General features: G+C 33.2%; 4 protein-coding genes across 4 annotated transcripts; 2 read left to right on the top strand and 2 right to left on the bottom strand.

Annotated features, from left to right (window-relative positions):
* Positions 1-7332: 7332 nt before the first annotated feature.
* LOC149905960 (uncharacterized) lies at positions 7333-11452 on the bottom strand. Its single transcript, XM_090105437.1, has 6 exons — positions 11241-11452; positions 10784-10972; positions 10274-10473; positions 8581-9945; positions 8239-8426; positions 7333-8000 (listed from the first exon to the last, which is right to left on the bottom strand). The coding sequence occupies exons 1-6, from the start codon at positions 11338-11340 to the stop codon at positions 7382-7384; spliced, it is 2661 nt and encodes an 886-aa protein (XP_089961563.1). The 5' UTR covers positions 11341-11452; the 3' UTR covers positions 7333-7381.
* A 603-nt stretch (positions 11453-12055) lies between these two features.
* On the top strand, positions 12056-13559 carry LOC149905959 (coenzyme Q-binding protein COQ10 homolog A, mitochondrial). The gene is made up of 3 exons (XM_090105425.1): positions 12056-12279; positions 12409-12552; positions 12948-13559. The coding sequence occupies exons 1-3, from the start codon at positions 12218-12220 to the stop codon at positions 13411-13413; spliced, it is 672 nt and encodes a 223-aa protein (XP_089961551.1). The 5' UTR covers positions 12056-12217; the 3' UTR covers positions 13414-13559.
* LOC149905958 (peptidyl-prolyl cis-trans isomerase H) lies at positions 13546-17846 on the bottom strand. Its single transcript, XM_090105426.1, has 3 exons — positions 17630-17846; positions 17382-17558; positions 13546-13862 (listed from the first exon to the last, which is right to left on the bottom strand). Exons 1-3 carry the CDS (start codon positions 17711-17713, stop codon positions 13569-13571), a joined length of 555 nt encoding a protein of 184 aa, XP_089961552.1. The 5' UTR covers positions 17714-17846; the 3' UTR covers positions 13546-13568.
* A 2098-nt stretch (positions 17847-19944) lies between these two features.
* LOC149905957 (THAP domain-containing protein 1 B-like) lies at positions 19945-22031 on the top strand. The gene is made up of 5 exons (XM_090105424.1): positions 19945-20286; positions 20586-20760; positions 20926-20988; positions 21210-21269; positions 21589-22031. Exons 1-5 carry the CDS (start codon positions 20216-20218, stop codon positions 21838-21840), a joined length of 621 nt encoding a protein of 206 aa, XP_089961550.1. The 5' UTR covers positions 19945-20215; the 3' UTR covers positions 21841-22031.
* Positions 22032-22409: the final 378 nt, after the last annotated feature.

The following is a 22409-nucleotide window of genomic DNA, read 5'->3' as shown; positions in this document are numbered from 1 at the left end:
AAATGTCGTAGCACATTTCCGCCATAACAGGAAGCGTAGCGCTACGGTGTGATAAGCGGTCAATTTATTACAAACAAACTATGTTTCATTTGTATTTTTTACGCACTATGAGTTTAACAGCGTATGTAGCAGGTATATAAATCATAATTTTATACGTTATATATTTATGATGATTGGCTTTACGTAAACGATGAGCAAAGCGATATGTATAACAATCAAATCATTTAAAATGACATAATTTTGCGCAATTTATTAAATTACTTATATGAATAACGGTTTGTTAAATAGGTGTAAAACCATATCTAACAAAAAATATTAAAGAGTAACTGCTTCAAAAACTGTGTCATTTATACGTTTTTCAACTCATCCCTAACAAGGTGCAAAGAAATAGAGCGCGGGATATCGACTCATAGTTATACGTGCAGTTCAGGAGTTATATATGGGAGAGATGCTGCGCGCCACAGCCTCCGCTACGGGCGTAGTACGATCCGAACAAAGCGTCCCACCCTTCCCGCTTCCTGCCTCCATGAAATCCGTTCCGACGACGCTCAAACGGGTGACAACTAGCGATGCAATTAATGAGAACAAAACGAGCACTGTTACTGATTTAATTGTGTTATATTTACTTTTAAAATAACGGCGGAGTTCGATAGGAGCGTATATCGTACGTGTGAAGCCGATAGCGATTCGCGGGATACTGCCAGCCTCCGAGGGAGCGCGGGGCTGCGCAGCGCTTTCATTAAAGCGAGTTAGCTCACTACACTCCGCCGCCCCTGGACACGGAAAAGCTCGGCCCGGCATTTTCCAACCGACGCCGGGGTGTAGTGCAAATGTTTGAACGAAATTCAATTATTTGAAAGGCCTCGGGAACATCATGAATTCATTGTACTTTAATGTTATATTTATTATGCAAAATATGGACGTATTGTGCTATTGCATTAGGGAATGGAGAATCTCTTTTATGAAATTTGTGTACCTAAATATTAACATATTTTAACAGATTTCATTCCATTCACGGAAGTCCAGATTGTAATAGATAATATAAGAATTACCTATATATTGAGCATAAAAAATACTTATATCCACAATTAATCGAATCAGTGTACAAGAATCTATGCATTAATTATGACCAAATAGAATTGCAAATAAACCAATTATTATAAACTAACTCCTTAATTAGGTCATACACTTATGGAGGTAATTTTCAAGAAAAATATTTATGCATTGAAATCGATAGTTTCAGTTTTATTTTTATTCACTGAATAACAGTAACTGAAATTTCATACCTATCCCTTTTTGCTATATTAGCGTGCAACAGTACTGAGTACTAAAGTAAGTAGGTAAGTACTAAATACATTTCAGGTTTACTGTGTTAACTTTGAAATCGTCAAAACACGCGTCGATATTTTTTATTATGCAACAATTATGTTGTTATAAACTATCGAAGCGCAAAACTGAATTTATTTAATTCCGGTTTCAAATATTTTCCAATTCCAATCCAAGCCCAATATTTTCCAATCCCCAATAAGATAAATTGTCCGTATTTATGCAAAATGGAACCACTCGACAAATTTCGTTTTTGCTTTTATTGAAGAATACTCATCCCAAAGTGGTCTTAATTCTTATACAAACAAGAACCACCTGATTTTTACGTTGGAAACAAGGTATACTAAAAGCAGAAAGGAACCACCAGCAACAACGAATAATACCATATTAAGCAAAACCGAACCACAGCACCACGGGACTGCTTTGTTCAAACAAATAAACGATATTACTATCATGTCAATTTATACAAAACAGATCCACACCTACTTGGTACCATTATACATTACACATATTTCTATTAATAACAATTATTTTTAATACACAAAATGGAACCAGGTTTCTGTGGTATGGTTATGCGTAAAATAAATACATAATTTAATTGTAATTTTTTATTGCAAAATAAAACCACAAGCATTCGGTTCTATTATGCATAAATAAATATTGTAAAACATTCTGAAAACCATCATCGCTATATGGAACCAAATGCCTTGACTTGTTACAATGCTTCTCATCTTTAAACAACGTATTTCATTACTTAATAGACTACAAGCCCACATAGGACAAAAATATGGGTCAAATGAACCACCAGGGGACATATCTAGAACGATAGCAGAGCAAAAAATAATAAGATTCATCACTATGCCGTCACTTGTAAGCTGTCCAACTGAGTGCAGATGAGAATTGAAAAGTACAGGTAGACTCGGTAAATTTTGGTCATATATTTTTGTACGGCATTCTTAACCATCGATAGATCCATTAAAAATAATAAGAAACCGCTCAGTGCCGTACAAAAATGTGGGTCCACCAAGTCGGAATTTTTATTTAATTTCCGAGAGTTACCGGGGGTAAATTTGGTCATTTGACCATGTACGGCATCTGTGTCATACTATTGCTATACTGCTTTTAATCCATTATTCCGCAACGCCGTACAAAAATCATGGGGACAAGGGGAAAAAATCGAGAGATGCAATCCCCTCTCTTTCCCCACTCCAGGGGGTCATTTGACTAAGTACGGCTTCGGTTCCAAAACATTATCTAGCACTCAAAAGTACTATTAAAAGCAATGCCGTCAAAAAATAATTGTTCTTTTTAATGTATACCAATAATCATCTTAATTTCATCGAATTCTTGATATAAAGAGCTGTAAGGTCATTTGACCCTGTACGGGAACTTTTTTTTTAACATGATATTGTAAAATTCAATTGTTGTATAGTATTGCCGTTCAAAAGAAACCGTTCTAAAAAAAGTTATAGAGAAATGCAAAACCAGAAATTTTGTTAAAGTTTAAACATCGTAGATTAATGAAATATAATAGTTTTCTACACTTTATCCGTTGTTTTAAATAGTATTAACATAGATAAATTAGGAAAAAACGATGCCGTACATTTTTGTGCAGACCACATCTTTTAGGCTGATGAAAGCGACGAAAGCTACAATTTTAAGAGTGCTTTATGGCCATTTGATACAGTACGGCATTAACATATTTTTACCCAACTACGGCAAAGCAAAAGGAGGGTTATGGTTGTTTACAGGTCATGTATGTATGTTCATCTATTCCCTCGTAACTTCTAAACTACTTATCAGAATTCGACAAATGACATATCATTAGAGGCGTCTGAATTGTTCACTGGATAACCAACGACCAGCTAGCTAAAGGCTATATGGGGTTTCACAAAATCTAATGTGGCGCCCTCTAGCGGACAAAACATACAGAGTAAAAAAATAAAGTTAAGATAAATATGCAGTGTTTGGTATCATTTGAAAGCGCTTTACTTGTACATTTTGAATATGTATATATTACTAGCATTTGCTTGTGACTTTACCTGTATTCATGGACTGATTGCATATAATTCACATCTTTTCGTTCATAGCTTTTTTATTAGTTCATCAATTTAACGGAGTCCATTCCACCTGACTCCGACTTTCCAAGGTGATAATTAACCACCTCGAGCTTCTTAATATTAATGTATATTTATATTTTATTATAAAAATATAAAGCAAATATTTCGTTAGATGGATTTTTTTCTTTTTCAGATTTTTCCCCTTTGAACCAACGAAAATGTACGGCACATGAAAAAATATTATCTATGCATAAAATACTTTAAAAATAAATTTATTTCGTGTTGTGTCAAATGACCCCCTGGAGTGGGGAAAGAGAGGGGATTACAACTCTCGATTTTTTCCCCTTGTCCCCATGATTTTTGTACGGCGTTGCGGAATAATGGATTAAAAGCAGTATAGCAATAGTATGACACAGATGCCGTACATGGTCAAATGACCAAATTTACCCCCGGTAACTCTCGGAAATTAAATAAAAATTCCGACTTGGTGGACCACCATTTTTGTACGGCACTGAGCGGTTTCTTATTATTTTTAATGGATCTATCGATGGTTAAGAATGCCGTACAAAAATATATGACCAAAATTTACCGAGTCTACCTGTACTTTTCAATTCTCATCTGCACTCAGTTGGACAGCTTACAAGTGACGGCATAGTGATGAATCTTATTATTTTTTGCTCTGCTATCGTTCTAGATATGTCCCATGGTGGTTCATTTGACCCATATTTTTGTCCTATGCGGGCTTGTAGTCTATAAGTGCAAAACTCCGATTTTTTAAGTAAAACGTCGAACATCTGTCAATATAGGTGACATTCAGCGAAGTATTTATTTATTAATTTATTTAATCATTTATTGTACCACACCATTTAATATTACAATGTACAGTATAATATATATCTGTTTGGATGCGAAGTACAAAAGGGAAGTAGTTCGAATACGCGACGGTGTTTTTTTCTTCCGCGAAGTAAGTTCTATTGTTTTTGTTAATTACCTTTAAAATTAAATGTGAAAATGTTTAGTAATAAATAAATAAGCAAGCAATGGGTAAGAAAAGCATTGGAGACGAACACCGAAGATAATAATGAAGATACAACGGGTAAGTAGTTTTATTTAATGCATTTAAGTACTTATTGAATCTGAGATGCAGGTACGCTTTATCCACTTTTGATTCATTCCCGATTGTGGTGTGATTTTAAGAAGATAGTTCATTAAGTAAGTACAAGAGGAATCCTCTGTGGATTTACGTATTTTAACGACAATGTCGTTGTTCACGAAGGCGAGTCGAATTAAGAGTCATTTTGTTACGATTCATCTGTCATTGTGAGATGAAACTACTAAAGTCTAAACCCTGTTTTAAAAATAACTGTCGATGATCTAGGTACCTACCTACTATTTTGGTAAAATACGTTTAGATGTATTTCTGATGCCGCTGTAACAACAAATACTAAAAAACAGAATAAAAAAAGACGTGTGGCACTCGGGGACTGCCGCGGTAAAGTTATTGCATAGCATGCCTTCAAGCCACACCTCCGAGCCCGTCGGAGTGAGGTTTTTTCGTAACGGAATTTCTCGATTCGGTCCCCGCGCTCAAGGCCCGCGATAGAAGCTATGCAATAGCTTAATAAATATTTAAGAAGCTCCCATACAATAAGCCGTGATTTTTTTGCCATTTTTATAGATAATGGTACGGAACTCTTCGTTGCGCGAGTCCGACTCGCACTTAGCCAGTTTTTTGTACATGGCGCATGTACATACAACATACTTAGTCGTCTAGTAGGGACACGGCTTTATAAGAACTAATAATATTTTTGCTGTCGCCATATACCTACCTACGTATAAAAGCCACGCGGCTTTATTATTTTGATTTAAAACTTTTTTCTTTTTATTACAGAAGATAACGAAGAACCTTATACGTCGCTGCCTCTCGAGAAGCTTTCTTCACCTTCTAGCGATATTCAGTCCATATTACATCTCATTCCACAAGATGCACAGTTTTTATAACGGTCTCATTAGTGATGATGCAATAGAAGACCACATAGATGGACTAGACACGGTGGATTTCGAAATCCAATTTGATGATAACGTCGAATAAACGTCCTATATAAGTATTATTTTATGTATTTTATTAATTAAAGCTTTAATTACGATATTTTAAATACATAGTTTCATTTATATCATGAAATCCCTGGGATGTGGTTCCTTTTTGTATAAGAGAAAACCTATCAATTGATAAATGTTAAAAGGAACCACATGCACATTTTCTTAATTATCTAGAAAGTTTAAGAATATTCAGAGCAAATTTATATACACATACTTAAATAAGTAATTTATCAATGAATTTAAATAAAATAAATTTTAATTTTACTTCATCTAACAGAGCTGCAAATGTTTTTGTAAATCCTTTGATATCTCAGAAGTGCGTTTTTGCTGGGTGGTTCCTTTTTGCTTAAATACGGACAATTTAAAGCCATACGGTACAAGTTTAAATACAGGATGCATTTGTAAAACAGGACCTAGATGTTTTGAGTTAGCCTCCTTAGCCGCAAAGCGCTCTTTGTGGCGAGTGTACTCTTTCATGCGTTGGCTCCAGGCCAGTTTTAAACATTTTTGTTAAATTTAAGCCTTCTTACCGAGAATTTGGTGAGAATAAAAAACATGCACGCAAGTTTAATATTTTATGTAATTTAAACGAGTATCGCTTTTTTATGTAAGTTGATCATTTCAAGGTGCAAACGATTCATACGAGAATCGGTCTCCTTGTAGATACTAGATATATCTCAACATGTGTCGATATCCTTATTTAAATAGATAGTTACCTATAACTAAAAACAATTTAATAATTTCTGTGAATTTGTCGCGTTTTCGCTCCCTTGTATTCCGGTCTATATGTAATGCGTAGGTACCTACTTACAAAAATATTTTTGTTCTAGCTAGTAAATATTTACTTATATTGTAATAAAGTGTAGGTTTTGTACAGATCCTAAGAAAACAATATCCACCCTAATTAATTTTCTCCTAAAAAGGTAATTTCTTCGCCGGTTAGATTAAGCCCACTATCTACAATATAAAATTGCTTATGATCGTTTCAGCACCTAATTTCAGAGTTTAGTGGCGTTAAACGGTAACTACGAAATTTTATCTATAATGGGCCATTTCAATGATATAGATTTTATTACATTTTATTATAACTAATCGGTATATGTATTTTTTTTTTATGAGAGAGGAGGCAACAGAGCAGACGCGACGCCGGATGGAGAGCGGTCAGCGTCGCCCATAAGCACCCACAACGCCGGGGACATTGTGAGTGTGTTGCCGGCCTTTTAGATAGGAATACGCTCTCTTCTTAAAGGTCCCCAGATTGTAACCATTCGGGAACACCGCACAAGGAAGCTGGTTCCATATGACTGTTGTGCGCGGAAAGAATGATGAAGATAGAAGATGTATGTGTACCTACATCTCTATTAAGAAAATAAATCTTAACAATTTGTTTGTTCGAACGCGCTAATCTCAATTCTCAGGACCACTAAACCGAATCAAAAATTATGTCACCGTTGGTTATTATATCTAGTATATGTACCAAAGGCTGGCCGGGGCAGAACGCTAATACAAGAAGATATATTATAGTATACTGTATAGTATATATGTATATTATATCAAAAAATCTATCGGGCGCTATGAACGCGATAGAACCTAAGCGCTCGGAAAAAATCTAATCTGTCCGTCTGTAAGTTCCATCTTTGGCTGCGTCTTTCGTTGTTAATTATTGTATTTACTGCAATAGATGTAACAGATAAAATAAAACGATTATATATTAACCCCTTGACCACCGAGCGGCCCGATCGAGCCACGACACAATAGATTTTCTAAAATTATGAATATGAATGCATTATTTTTCACATCTCAGCCATAGATAGATTTCAGGTATTTGAAATAACGAACAAAGAAGTACGATAAAATAATTTTATTGAACATGTAATTTAAAATCATAATTACAACTATTTCTTAGCTTTAGGTTTAAAATTTTTCTGAAGAGATGGCTTCCCTTTTTGTTTTCCTTCTTTATTACTATTCAATTTTCCAATCTGCTTCTTATTCTTTTTATTTTTGTTTTTTAACTTCATAGCAGCAGCTAATTCTACTTTCTCGGTAATTTTAGCTTCACTTTTCGGCAATATCACTTCTTTTGTTGGTGATGTTTTGTTTTTATTCTTGTTTTTGTTTTTCTTCTTTTTGTTGGGTGAATTTGCATTTGGCACATTGGCTTGTTTATTTACATTTACTTTGCTTTTGTCTCCTTCAGGCTGACTTTTTTGTTCTACTGGGGCTTTGACGTTTTTCTTTTGTTCTACTGGAACTTTGATGTCTTTCTTTTGTTCTACTGGAGCTTTATTATTTTTATTTTGTTCTACTGGTGCTTTCGTATTTTTCTTCTGTTCTTGTGCTGTGTTGGTTTTATTTTCTGTTGCTACTGTGGTGCCTTTAGAATTTTCTTTATTTTGTAGTTGATTCTGGATAGCTTCGTTCTGTTTTCCTTTCTTCTTTTTGTTCTTTTGTTTCTTTTTCTTTTTTGATTGATTTTCTGTTGCTGGTGGGTTTTTGACCGTTGGCTGACCACTGAAACAAAATAGAATAAATAAATGTCTGAGGATTCCTTCCATATCCATAGATGTTCTAATTTATAGATTCCAAAACTTACAATAAAATGTGTTGTATTTATTTTTTGTTAAAAATAAAGAATATTGTCAGTGCTGTTTTGACCAATGTTACTATAAGATGCGAAATAATTACCCGTATCATTTAAAATGCTCCTATGTTTATCTTTTCTATAAAACAAATTATTCAGAATATTTACCTTTTATCAGCAGGCTTCGCTTTCTTATTCTGCGTGGGCGTGCTGTCTGAATCTGCCGCTCTTTTAACACCAGCCGTTAGTGTTAGTGTCTCTTTTTCGTCTGTTGATACATCACCATTTGTTTGTCCTTCCTCTGTTCCATTCTCTTCTTTAGGTTCTTCTTCATCATCTTCTTTCACTGGCTGTGGCTAAAATACAATAAAAAAGATAATCACAATAAATGCCAAACATTTACAAAATATTTATAGTACTTCAATAACAAAATAGGTAACAAATTTGTTCTTAATTAATTCACTGTAAAATTAAATGTGAATACGTGTCAATAAGAGAAGACATACTTACAATTACATTTGAGAATTTTTTAAATTTCGCTACAAAGAACCCATCCATATTGTGTGTGTGGGGATAGAACCTTCTAGTTAGTTTCAAGGATGGATGGAACCTGTGATGTCTGTACTTCACAAAGCCCTCAGTACCAAAATCTAAACCAGTTGGTACTAACTTCACATTCCTTCTCTTGAGAGCATAATTAACAACCCACTCGTTTTCTTCAGGCAGTATTGAACATGTAGAATATACAACATAACCCCCTGTACTTGATTTAGCGTTACAACAATCTATTGCCGCCAGCAATAACTGCCTTTGTAAATTGAAACATCTCTGTATATCTTGCTGGTCTTTTGTTGTTTTAACACTTGGATCCTTAGCGATAACTCCGGTACCAGTACATGGAGCGTCCAATAATACCCTGTCAAATCCTTTAATAACTTCGGGAAACTGTCTTCCGTCGTAATTACAAATTATTGCGTTCACAACGCCCAACCTGTGGAAATTGCCGACAACAGCTTTCGTTCTTTCCTTATTTGCGTCATTGGCAAAGAGTGATCCAGTATTTTTCATTATAGCAGCAATGTGGGATGCTTTACCTCCTGGTGCAGCGCACATGTCAAGAATTCGCTCATTTTCTTGAGGAGCTAAAGCCATAACTGGTAGAAAACTCGAAGCACCTTGTAAAATGTAGTGACCAGCAAGGTATTCTGGTGTAGCACCAATAGGTACAGTGGAACTGTACACAACTAATCCAACTTTACTCCACTTTCCAACTGGATCCAAATTAACACCTCTGTTAATGAGAGCTTGAGCAAGGTCTCTTCTTCTAGTCTTAAGACTGTTTGTCCTTATAGTAATTGGTCTAGCTACTTCACTGGCTTCTAGAAATTCAACTAATTCTTGTACTGGGAATATTTGCATAAGTACTTCCATAAAGAACTCATTATAACTGTAATACAAACACAGATCTTTGAGTAAAAGTTCAGTGTATTCACATCTTGATCTGCCTTCTTCTTTCAAACGGTTGAAATCATTCAAAACTGATACAACATCCTTGATTCTCTGGTGGACATCTTGCAAACTTGTTGGGTTTTGTAGTTCATCTTCACTTGGGAATGCAAAAACGTCTTGTTTCGCAATATTTAACTGCATCTCATCATCTGCTAATTTCTTATCTATTTTTTGTTTCTTTTTCAGTTTTATATTAGCTTTTTCTATGGGCAACATGTCATCATCGTCGTCATCATCATCATCATCACTTTGAGCTGAAGAATCTGAATCATAAGTCAGTTTGTTGGAATCTGCAGTTTCATCATCTCCGGCTGTTTCCTCTTGCTCTTCATCTGTATCATGGAACAAGTCGTCAAGTGTGCCAACCTGAAAAAATTTTATAGTTTAAAAATTTTGATGCTGTATAAGCTTAAAAATTTAATTTTACAGTTGTTATTTTACAAAAAAATATTTTTATGTATTATTGCCCTACCTACGATTCATTATTTAAGGACATAAATAAATGTATTTAGTGACATAATATATAATAAAACATGCAAACAATCTTAAGTTTTACATGAGATTTGTTTCAAATTATCAAATATAATGTTATAATTATTATATAATATTGTTTGATTTAAATTAAATAATATTACCATAAAAAATTGACTAACAATGCAGTTACACACGTAATAAAGTGTCATAGTCTAGTTACCTTATAACTTTCTTTACTAGGTTTTGTCTTCACCGGTTCTTCAGATTCACTATCTGATTCCTCCTCATCACTTGTACCATCCTTAACCTCATCATCGCCCAAACCTTCATCACTTTCTTCACTGTCCGATGGGATATCTTTTGCTTTAACACTTCCTTTCTTTTTGGGTTTCAACCACTCCTTGTTATCATCCGTAAATCCTAGAAAATAATTATTGTTGATGATTCAAGTATCAGATGTAATATAAGAAAATAAATAATTTTATAGTATGTTTGCAGGAAAATAAACTTTTATAAATTACTAGCTGTGCTCCGCGGTTTTACTAGTAGTTCCCAAGATCAGCGCGTTCAAACAAACAAACAAATTCTTCTTTATAATATATATACAATTAAGTATAGATTGGGTATAAAAAGTTTGCTTGTCAATACATATTTAGTACTTGAAGTAATCGCCACATGAATATATATTTTTTAATCACAAAATCAGGAATGCTGAACATTGGTATCTTACCTGCAGGAGTATCTTCATCAGAACCACTTTCAGCCTCTTCCTCAACATCATTTTTAGGCTGTTTTAAATTCTTTTTTGCTTCCTTCAATGTTTTGCGTTTTTCAAGTAACTCCTTCTTCTTCTTAAGACGGCGTGCAGCTCGCTGCTTTTGTCTATGGCTAAGCTTTTTCTCCTCTTTATCATCATCAACTATTAATAGACAAGTTTGTAAACTTTTAGACTTCTAGACTTTTTATAGGAGACTTATTATCCAATAATGTGTGTGCAATAGATTCAAACATAACCCAAAGAAAGACCTTACTATTTCTAGACATTTCACACAGATAGAACATAAGCTACTTAATTTTATAACAACACTTTGAATAAATAAAACATTGCTTACCCATAATACTTATAATTTTCAAAAGTTTGGTAAGTTTACTGTTACTAAAATACCATGATTAAATAAAATACTTACGGAGTCCCTTTTTAAAAATTGGATCAGGTTGTTTCCTTGCTTTTCTTCCAGGTCCTTTTTTCACTTTTTTAGTCTCGTCAAATTTGGCTTTACGACCCATTTTGTCTGATAATTATTTTCAGTCAATATCTAACTTTATTGGGAAATTCACTAAAACACGTGTTTATAGCCGCTAACCATGTTCAATTTCCAATTTCCATGCCGTCGAGTTATTTGACAGTAATTGTCATTGTCACGTCATTGTCTTTTGTCAAAATCAAAGCTGCTTGCTTTCAATGTCGCACAGTCGAATAATAATCGATTCACAATCGAATCGCATTAATTCTATAATGAGCAGTATTGTCACAAGTATTGTATAATTTACCTGAACTTTACACTATGAAACTAGTAACATAAACGTGACCTTTAGGTCCAATTTCTTATTCTCCAATTGTTGTATATAAAACTATAAAGAAAAGGATTATTAAATTTATTCCTAGCGCATGCTTTGCGATTGGTGAAGTAAAATATCATCGTCTTCTTAGTAGTGTGTTATAAGTTTGTCTCAATTTAATCATATATTTTAATTTATAAAAGAGAATATAGATATAGCACAGACATAATATAGGAGGATGGAAGAATATTTTTAAATTTCAGAACGAAAAATATAAATTGATAAAAAAATAAATAATATAATTTTAATTTATTAATGATCTCTCCCATTATATTTTCTGAATACATTAAAGTAAAATATATTTTTTTAAATCACTTGACCGAAAATTGTAACATTTGCGATTCGCAAATCGAAATTCGCATCCGACATTGACCGACTTTGACGTTTGTCGTTTTGTTCCAGATTATCGAAATTGCATCGCAAATTTTTAAATTACTTATTACACATGTTTAGTCATGGCCAATTAATTAATTAGGACTAATGTGCATATTTTGCAAGTGTAAGATTTATTTAAAATGCTTCAATTACGAAGATAAAGCGAGAGATGGTTCTAAATAAGTATTTTGTGGTATTGCGATATGCTTCTTCCAGCTGTCGATTTCTAAGGTAAAATGATTTTCTTTGTTGATTCTTTATTGTTTTCTTAAAGTTAACACTTCGAAACAATATATGTAATTTTTCATGATATTATGCAATTTTGTTTAATGAAGAGGTAAATAAAAATTTCATTCATAGTTTTCAGGGTCATTTCATAAATAGATATGCAGGAAACTCATCTAGTCATTGTCAGTGTCAACCTTCATGGCAAAACAAGAGATCATTTTTTAATTTTCCGAATCAAAATCGCACAAGAGAGTATTGTGGGAGACAACTAGTTGGGTATGTATATTTAAACTAATTTATATTTCTTAATAATTAAATCATTGTTATTAGTTATGTTACTAAATTATGTTTAATTTAAAATAGTTTTAAGATTCATTCAAATTATACCATTGTTTAAAAAATTAAAAACCCGTCTAACATCAGTATTACAATTTACAAGATGCCATACAGACTGGAAAATAATTATTATAAAATTATATGATTTTTTTAAGCAATACTGGAAACAAAGTTTGGTTGCCTATGTGTAATAATTTGATGTGCATTCCCAAATCTTTGGAACAAGTATCAGTTATTTAGTATTTATATTAATTAATTTTACTTTAAAAGTTTCATAGGAATCTTAAATTTCAACTTATATCCACAAAATTCCAATTAATTGTTTTTCATTACAGATTCTCTATGGATCAGATGTTTCAAGTAGTGTCAGATGTAGAAAATTACCATAAGTTTGTTCCATGGTGTAAAAAGTCATTAGTATTAACAAAAACTCCGAGTAAGCTAAAAGCTGACCTCATTGTGGGATTCCCACCAATAAACGAAAGCTACACATCAAATGTCACATTAGTTAAACCACATTTAGTGAAAGCAGAATGCACAGATGGCAGAATTTTCAATCATCTTTTAACCCTATGGCGTTTTAGTCCTGGACTGAAAAGAGAAGAACAGTCATGTGTAGTGGATTTTCAAATTTCATTTGAATTTCGATCAGCTTTCCATTCTCACCTATCAAACTTATTTTTTGACCAAGTAGCTAGACAAATGGAAGGTGCATTCATAAAGGAAGTAGAAAGAAGATATGGACGACCGACTATGCAGCCTAAGAATTTACTCCTCAATAATCATGCTATTAAAAGTTGACATGAAATAATTTAGCCAAATTGTTGAATACTTACATGAATTGTAAGTCTATTTATTTTATTTATTTTTGTGAACCATGTATTAAAATAAGCAAAGATTAATTGTAATTGTTACCATTGAAATAAAAATAAATTTTATTTTAAAAATATTTTTATTCACATTTGCCCACATTGTGATATAGTGACAGGAATTTTTGGCTTGTTATTTGGTCCAGTTGGTACATTTTCTATTTTTCTCATGACTAAAAGGCCATCAATGACTCTGCCAAAAACAACATGTTTATTGTCTAAAAAGTTACATTTAGCACATGTTATAAAAAACTGGCAACCATTTGTATCCTTTCCACTGTTAGCCATAGATAGCAAGCCTGGTGAATCATGCTTTAGAGCAAAATTTTCATCTGCGAATGTACTTCCTCCATAGATACTCATTACTCCTGTTCCATCACCCTAGAAATTATAACATTTATTGTAACTCGCCAGAATAAATAAACAATAGCTGGAACACAATGTTTTATTTTAAAATGTAAAGTAGAAATTAACATGGGATGTGAATTCTGATGGATTGATTATGTAAATCATCAGTGCCTAAAGTTCATGTAGTAACCAAATTATTAAGAACTATACAGATACACAGAACAATATTACAAAGTAACAGACAGATGAAAATAGTCCATTATTATTTATTATCTAAAATAAAAAGATCATGTTTTATGGAATTTCACTTCCACTCAGTCAAATTCTCCCCATGAGTATTAATTGATAACTTGTATCATTTATTACTTACTGCTCAAAACATAGTTTTCTTACAAATCTCCCATACAAATTTTAATAAGGTATTGGTTAATTGGACGTAGTTAAGCAGAAAGGACTCAATCCACACTTTGGCCAAAATTGAGTTATGTATGCCATCATACTCCTGAGAGTAGAATCTATCATTTAGTAAAATCCCTATTTTTTTAATGTAAATGGAAACTAGTTTTTCTGACTATGCCGACTCAACCCACAGTATGAAGAGCATACAAAACGTATTTGCTGAACAAACTCAGACCACTTGAATTGTTTCTGAGTAATGACCTTTCTGTGAGTATGTTCTTAAAGTCGATAAACCAGCATAAACTCAAACAGTTTGGATCCTTATTAAGAATTAATTTTGATTGGAAATAACATTTTATCAAATACCTGAAACGATTCAAACAGGTTGGGTCGTTTCTGTGATATAAGTTTACTGATATAATATATATTTTTTTGTTTGCCAGAAACGACTCAAAACACTTAAGATATTTTAGAAAAACAGTTTTTGATCAACTGCGCACTTTCCATCGAATAACCTAAAACTCAGGCACAATGAGTCGTTTGTAAGAAATAAATGTAGGTAACAAAAATTTACTTTTAAATTAATTGAAACAAAACCCACCCATTGTTACAAATGCTGTTCATAACGACATAACGGTTGGTGAAATAATTTCAACGTATCAAAGTTCTGATCCTCAAGCTGTTCACCCCGAAGCTGAAGCTGCTCATCCCGTTACTGAAAACAATGACGCGCTGCAAACTATAGGCCGCTCAAAATGTGGACGCAAAAGAAAATACCGGGAATATTGTCTCTCTGAGAAGAAGGATAGGAAATACAAGAATTTACCATATCATGTCAAAGACAAACTAGTAAGGTCGAAAGAATTCCACGATTATACGTGCACTTGCAAGCAACGCTGTCACTTGCTTGTTTCCACAGAAACTCGGAAACGAGAGTTTGATAAGTTTATAACATTGGGATCATACGAAGCTCAGCTATTATTTATTTTGAATAATGTTAAAGAATCTGAAAAAGCTCGATCATACACCTTAACTAAAAGCAAAACTGGTAAGACAAAACCTAGACAGTACAGAAGAAATTATTATATTTGCGAGAATTGTGTTTGTAAGCAAATGTTTCTAAACAATTTTCAAATATCGTCTAAACGAGTTGACATATGTTTGACCAAAAAGCGAATGCTTGAAACTTACAACGACAAGAGGGGTCTTAAACAAGGTGGTTGGAATAAGACTCCTGAAGAAGATATCGATTTTATTAGGAATGTGATTAATTCCCTCCCAAAATACGAATCTCATTACAGAAGGGAACGAAACAATGGCGCACAATATTTAAAACTAGGTATGACTGTCCAAAAAATTTACGATATCTATCTAACGGAATTTAAAAAAGTGTACGGCAGCGAGAAGAAATACGTCTCGTTTGCTACCCTAAAGCGCGTATTTTATACGAATTTCAATCTTCGCTGTAAATCTTTGAAGAAGGATACCTGCAAGAAATGCGATTCATTAGCCCTTGAGATTAAGACGTGTTGTGTACCGGAAGAAAAAGAACGGTTGATCCAGCAAAGAGATATTCACCAAATGAGAGCGGAAGATCTTCGTAATAAAATGTCTCAAGACATGATGCGTGCTAAAACAGATCCTAAATTTGAATGTCTAACCTAAGATCTCGAAAAAACGCTACCTTTGCCCCGTATACCTACTAACATAGTATTTTACAAACGTCAGTTATGGGTTTATAACGCCGGGATCCACGTTGGTTCTAACGATCAAGGACGATGCAATATCTGAGTCTTCTTGGGCTCCTCGTCTTGGGCTCCTCGTCCGGCTTCCCCTGAAGGGGAAGCCGGACGAGGAGCCCAAGAAGTTGGCTCGTGCCTTATTAATTTCATTAAGAATGATCTGAGGGATGGCGTGGAGAATTTAGTTTTATGGAGCGATTGTTGCGGGGGACAAAATAGGAATATCAAAATAGTTCTCATGCTAAAAACGATACTTAACAGCCACCCAAACCTTAAAACGATAACCTTTAAGTATTTAGAAACAGGCCATTCTTTTTTGCCTAACGACACAGATTTTAGCAAAATTGAATGTGAGCTGAAGCATCATGAGCGGATATACACAGTAGAGGAATACATAAATGTCATGAAAATCTGCAAAAAGAAAAATCCCCTTATAGTTACTAGGCTGAAAACACAAGATTTTTTAAGTACTAAAAAAATTGTTAACCGCAAAATATATACAAATAAAGACAAAGTGAACTGGCTAAGAACAAAACAAATTTTATTAAATAAAGAAGATCCACATTTAATTACCATGACGTCAGAGAGTGGAGATATACAAACGCTGGATTTGTCAAAAAAAAGGAATGGGGATATAATTCAATTTGCAGAAGAAGATTTTGAAGTTCTTTGGCCTCAAGGAAAAGCCATCCCTCAAGCAAAGCTTGATGATATTAGATCGGTTATCAATTCGGCCGGTATGTTTTTTTTTTTTTTTTTTATGTATGTACACCGATTACTCCGTGGTTTCAGAACCGATTTACGTGATTCTTTTTTTGTTCGATGCGGGATGGTGTCGAATTGGTCCCATAAAAATTTTATTCGGATAGGCCCAGTAGTTTTTATTTTATGAGCATTTTTGTCTGTATTTGTAAATGTTGCAAGTGCAAGTTTGAAGTCGGTTGTTTTTAACGCAGTTATTGACTTGTTTCTATATTTTATTCTTAATTATGGCGTTTATACCTGATTCCGTTAATTTTATGATTGAGGTCAATAAATATGTAACTTCTTGACAAAAACACTTGTTTTTTTTTGTTTTAATAACTTATTTTTTAGTCGATGTGTAGTTTTGAGTCCATTCTGAGAAAGTTAGAAAAAATACCTGTCCTTGTAAACTTAAGTTTAATTGTAAGGACTCAACCCACACTTTACTTAATATCTTAACATATAATCAAAATATATTACTATATTGATGAACAATTAAATAACACATAATATCTTCTTAATAATAACGAGAAAAAAACTGTAAAATATAACTTAATGTTAGAGAAATTACATCTGAAACTTCAAACGCAATTATCTCCAAAGTCATTTATTGTGGATTGAGTCCTTTCTGCTTAACTACGTCCAATTTATGTCCATACTTACTAACATTAACAAAATCGCCGCCTTGTATCATGAAATCTTTTATAACTCTATGGAATGTCGCACCCTTATAGCCGAGAGGAACACCATCTCTCCTGTATTCTCCTGTGCAAAACTCTCTGAAGTTTTCACTAGTTTTTGGCACTACATCAGCGAATAGCTCAAAAATCATACGGCCGATTTCCTACAAAGATGATAAAGAATTTATAACGATAGTTCATATTTATTTAATACTTTAAATAACACGTTACTTACAGTGGTTCCTACAGTTATATCAAAAAATACGACTGGGTTGTTTGGATTTCGCAGTTGCGATTGTATTTGATTCCAAGTAGGCATTTTGTATCAAAATTTTCTTTCAAAATGGACTAATTGTATAAATATTATTCAAAATTCTGTTAATTAATGGATATTTTATTATTATGAATACAACTTATCCTAACATAACCTACAAACAAAGCGTCATAATCGCAGTCGGTTTTATATGTCTAATGTCATTTGTCAATTTGACAGTGTCAAATATTAGCCTGAATCAGAATTGCCATGCTATAAAAAAGTGATTCATTCCGAGCATTCTGGGTGACCGACTGACCGGTGAATAGTGAATAAAACAATAGAACGCGACGCCGGGAAACTATAGTCCTTTCCACCTAAGATGATTTCTGTGACACATCGATTTTTGACACGTATAGAGATGTCGGTTACTGAAATCATATCAATTGTTTCCGATAATCGATAATATTCTATATGGAAATGAAATCGATTTGAATAAAGTACCAAAATTAGTTTTTTCGGCATTTCGCCAACAATTAACTAAGGAAACTTAGCAAACAACAGCAACAAAAAGTCAACAATAACAATTAGTAACAATAACAGAATACCACGTAAAGTATCAATATAAAAATGCAACTTGTATACAAGGCTGACGCACTCGTACAGACGATTGACTCGATTGACAAACGATCACAAGATGGGCGCCGATTATATGATTTTCCAACTCTATGATTTTTCAACGATCCATTTCATGTACACGAATTGCGTAGGTATTATATTTTTGTGTTATTTTATTTTATTTTTCATTATATTAAACTAAACAATACTGTTTTTTATTTATAAGTTTACGATGTTTCATTTTTATATTTTTGGTAGTTAATAATGCCGCCATAAAATAAAAATATTATGCAACTAAAATTATTTTAACTTTTTAAACATAAAATACGTAAGAGCGTTTTCACATTATCCGATCCGATATCGGATATCGGAAGCCGATAGCCGATATCCGATATCGGAGGGAAGTAAAATGTATGAAATATGTACCTGTCTTTCACATTGTCCGGTCCGATATCGGATATCGGAGCCGACACCGATATTCCCAGTGGCTATCGGACGATAATGTTCAGTGTTGCCAACTCAATTTTCGAAAAGGCAGTATACCAACAGCAAAAAAGCACTAGTTTGTGTATTTTCAGTCTTATAGGGCACTCAATCGTTAAAAAAATTCTTTGCTTTTAACCTAAAACCCTTTCTATTAAAAGAAACCTTTTTTTATTAAGAAAACACACATTTAAGTATTTATAGGCATTTAAAATACAATTTATACGGCAGGTATTTTTATTTGCCGTATTAAAATATACGGCAATTGGCTGAACTGAAGTAAACAAAAATATATTGCGTTCTTAAATTCAAATATCTGTCTTCGAAAACATTAGTGTCTATCATCTTTATTTTATCTCATTCTGCCTCGCTCCTCCTCCTACTCGGATGTTGGTTGTGCTGTTTATTGTATTGTTGTCATTGAGTGCTTTGTTTTTAACCGACTTCAAAAAAGGAGGAAATTTAACACCGATTTTATTTTTATTTTGAATTTACAACAAAGAATACAAAGTTTGAAAACTCTTAATTCTAAAATAATTGCCTATGACAATAAAATAATTTATGTATCTTTACTTACAGGAAATTACAACAATCATTATATTACAAATATATTTGAACGATATTATTTTAGGATATTACAGTGTAATAAGAAAAAGAAAAGAAAATGTGAACAAAGATTGTATCACTTAATAAATTTATCATAGGTAGTACCTATGAACTTTTATAAATGTATGTAGTGAAAAAATGACTAAATGACTAGGTACGTCTTGCTAAAAATACATTTAATAGATTTTGAAAGGTATGTATTTACTAAAACTATTAACTAATAGTAGGTTGTAGTAGGTATTGATATAAATTTATTTAATTTATAATGTGTTAACAAAATATATTATGTTATACAAATGACTGATATCATAACTATTTAGTAAATAGCACATCTAAATAATATGCAGTAATTTGTGATATCAAATCTTTTTTTACATTTTATTTTTCTTTTTTGAAGTTGTTTTTCTTTATCGTAGTTATTTATAATGTACATGTACAACTATGATATAACATTTAATTTTTTTTAATTATACCTTTTTTTATCAACTGGCAATTTAGTTTAGTTTTCTCTAAAAATTTCTGGCAACACTCATGATGTTATCGGAACGATTTTATCGGACAATGTGAAAGGGCAAATTCGTAGAGTGAGAATGAACCATAGAGGAGGCACTAAAATGACAAGTAATGCGTGAGAGAAATACACTTATGACTATAAAGCTAAGAGCAAGCGAGACAGAAACATTGTTTTTTGTTTCTCTCATGTTATGCGATTTCTTTTGTTGGGGACAAAGGCAGTTTGTCCCAAACAAGCGGCTACAGTCCATTGTTTTGCTAGTTTTCTGTTTTTTCTCGCTGTTAGGTGACTTCAAAGTTTAATAAACGTTGACAGTGATCTGTTTTAATCCGACTTTAAGTGAAAATATGGTGCGTTGTAGTGTGATTGGTTGTAAAAATCGGCCGGAACGAAGATTACCAAATATTACCTTTCACACGTAAGTAAACTTATTTGAAGTATATTGTTTTATAGAACTGGATATAGTTGATACATTTTCATTAACTCTAATGTGAAATTATCTACAAATATATAATATTTTCATCGAAATAGACGTAAACATTTTTTTGTGTTATCCGACTAAATTACGAAGTGTTCTTGTTGTTCAGGACGCCATTTGTTTTTACGTAGTTTCAAATTTATGGTATAATCATGTGATTAACATTAGGGATACCAGTACAGGGTAAAATTTTCCCCAAAATCGTGAAATGTTTTTTTAATATTAAATATGTTTTTTAGGTTTCCAAAAGAAACAAGTACATTAAACAGATGGATTCGAGCTACCGGAAGGAAGAACTGGTTACCAGGAAAAAGTCACAGAATATGTTCTATACATTTTGAGTCGCGTTATTTTCGAAAAACGAAAAAAAAAACCTATTTGATGCCCAATGCAATTCCAACACTTTTTACAACAGTGAGTAATTTTTGTGATGCATTTAGTTTGGATTTAAATGTTGTAGTTTAAATATTCATAGACCGATTTTGTTGCTACGTCTACATAATAAACAAAACAAGTTATTAATTTATTTTTATAGGGGTATATTTTCTATTTATACTAAATCAAATTTTATTTTTTTAGGATATTATTGTTGAGCGACTGAGTACTGCCCAACAATCAAAAGTCCATGGACCAGGTCTTAAGGTAAATTAATAATTCCATTGCACTTTCCCACGAGCAACAACACTGCACTATTTTAGAACTGCACGACATACCGTGGAGAGGAAGTTTATGAGGTGTTGTTGTGTATGTACACGGCTCATATGAATGTGTGAAGCCTGGATTAGTCACCGGTTTTTTACACCTTTTATTTTGTACATGGATGTTCTTAGTATTATCTGATTCAACTAACTTAATCTTTTCAGGATGTTGTTGAGCTACCTAATACAAGAGAACAGGCGAAAACCCCTGAACCAAGTCTTGAGGTAAATTGATTATATTATAAAATTATGGTGAAATATATATCTATACTAATATTATAAAGCTGAAGAGTTTGTTTGTTTGTTTCAACGCACTAATCTCAGGAACTACTGGTCCAATTTGAGAATTTCTTTCGGTGTTAGATAGCCCATTTATCGAGGAAGGCTTTAGGCTATATATTATCTCAACAGACCAACAGGAGCGGAGCAATGCGGGTGAAACCGCGGGACATAGCTAGTTAGTAATAATTTCATTTGGGTACATTTTGTACATTTATGTTATTTGAATTTTCTGGTTTACCGAAGTTAAACTTTATCTTTACAGGATATTATTGAGCTACCTAGTACTAGCAAACAGTCGAAAGCCCCTGAACCAAGTTTTGAGGTATATCATTATTTCATATACAACAATAAATTAATGAATGAATACATTTATTATTTAGCCGCCCGGCTATATATTTTATACCCGTGCGAAGCCGGAGCGGGCCGCTATGTTTTTATATACAACGTTCATAATTTTTCTGTAGTGTATTTAGTATCAGCATTGCACCCGTGCGAAGCCGGGGCGGGTCGCTAGTTAAGTTAATAAATAACAAAATCTTTTCAAATCTGTCTTTTTCTTCATAAACCTATCTTACAAAAAAATACCCAAACATTTATAGATATTTTGCCAGTTTTTCGGATAAAAAGTTTTTGTAATAGTTGGCAACATTGACGTAAGGATTCGCCATCTCGTTCGGGTATACGCCGATGTGATCTCTAGTACATTCTCCCTCTACGGGCAAATTGTATCCGATATCGGATATCGGCTATCGGCGTCCGATATCCGATATCGGATCGGATAATGTGAAAACGCTCTAATTCGGAACACGATGAAGTGTCACAGGAATCATCCTAGGTGAAAAGGACTATAATGAAATTTAAGAATATTGATCGAGATTCAACGCCGTGCCCCGGCCGAGATACGGTCGGGCATGAATCACTTCATCAAATAGTATACAATAATGTTTGATCTTTGTTTTATCCACTGATCGAGCCCCAGGCGGAGCACGACGCCTCACCGGCACGGTGCCGGTCGCGTCGCGGTGTAGCGTAAATCATGTTTAAAACTATTTCTAAATCCACGTATGCAGACATATCAACAAA

Source organism: Colias eurytheme, chromosome 9 (assembly GCF_061535395.1).
Source record: "Colias eurytheme isolate Ceu_HAF_F1 chromosome 9, ilColEury1 Martin Lab GWU primary, whole genome shotgun sequence".
NCBI lineage: Eukaryota > Metazoa > Arthropoda > Insecta > Lepidoptera > Pieridae > Colias > Colias eurytheme.
Note: the sequence above shows the minus strand (reverse complement) of the source record. Positions and strands in the feature narration are given on the sequence as shown.

Bases quoted from the DNA above. Each gene is read 5' to 3' on its own strand.
- LOC149905959 (XM_090105425.1), top strand. From the start codon at position 12,218: ATGGTTCTAAATAAGTATTTTGTGGTATTGCGATATGCTTCTTCCAGC. The intron at 12,280-12,408 runs GTAAAATGATTT...TTTCATTCATAG, and splicing joins TCCAGCTGTCGATTTCTAAG to TTTTCAGGGTCATTTCATAA. The intron at 12,553-12,947 runs GTATGTATATTT...TTTTCATTACAG, and splicing joins TGTGGGAGACAACTAGTTGG to ATTCTCTATGGATCAGATGT.
- LOC149905958 (XM_090105426.1), bottom strand. From the start codon at position 17,713: ATGCCTACTTGGAATCAAATACAATCGCAACTGCGAAATCCAAACAAC. The intron at 17,559-17,629 runs GTAAGTAACGTG...TCATCTTTGTAG, and splicing joins ATATAACTGTAGGAACCACT to GAAATCGGCCGTATGATTTT. The intron at 13,863-17,381 runs GTTAGTAAGTAT...TATAATTTCTAG, and splicing joins AAGGCGGCGATTTTGTTAAT to GGTGATGGAACAGGAGTAAT.
- LOC149905960 (XM_090105437.1), bottom strand. From the start codon at position 11,340: ATGGGTCGTAAAGCCAAATTTGACGAGACTAAAAAAGTGAAAAAAGGA. The intron at 10,973-11,240 runs GTAAGTATTTTA...GTCTATTAATAG, and splicing joins AATTTTTAAAAAGGGACTCC to TTGATGATGATAAAGAGGAG. The intron at 9,946-10,273 runs GTAACTAGACTA...AAATTTTTTCAG, and splicing joins CTAGTAAAGAAAGTTATAAG to GTTGGCACACTTGACGACTT.
- LOC149905957 (XM_090105424.1), top strand. From the start codon at position 20,216: ATGGTGCGTTGTAGTGTGATTGGTTGTAAAAATCGGCCGGAACGAAGA. The intron at 20,989-21,209 runs GTAAATTAATAA...TAATCTTTTCAG, and splicing joins TCCATGGACCAGGTCTTAAG to GATGTTGTTGAGCTACCTAA. The intron at 21,270-21,588 runs GTAAATTGATTA...TTATCTTTACAG, and splicing joins CCCCTGAACCAAGTCTTGAG to GATATTATTGAGCTACCTAG.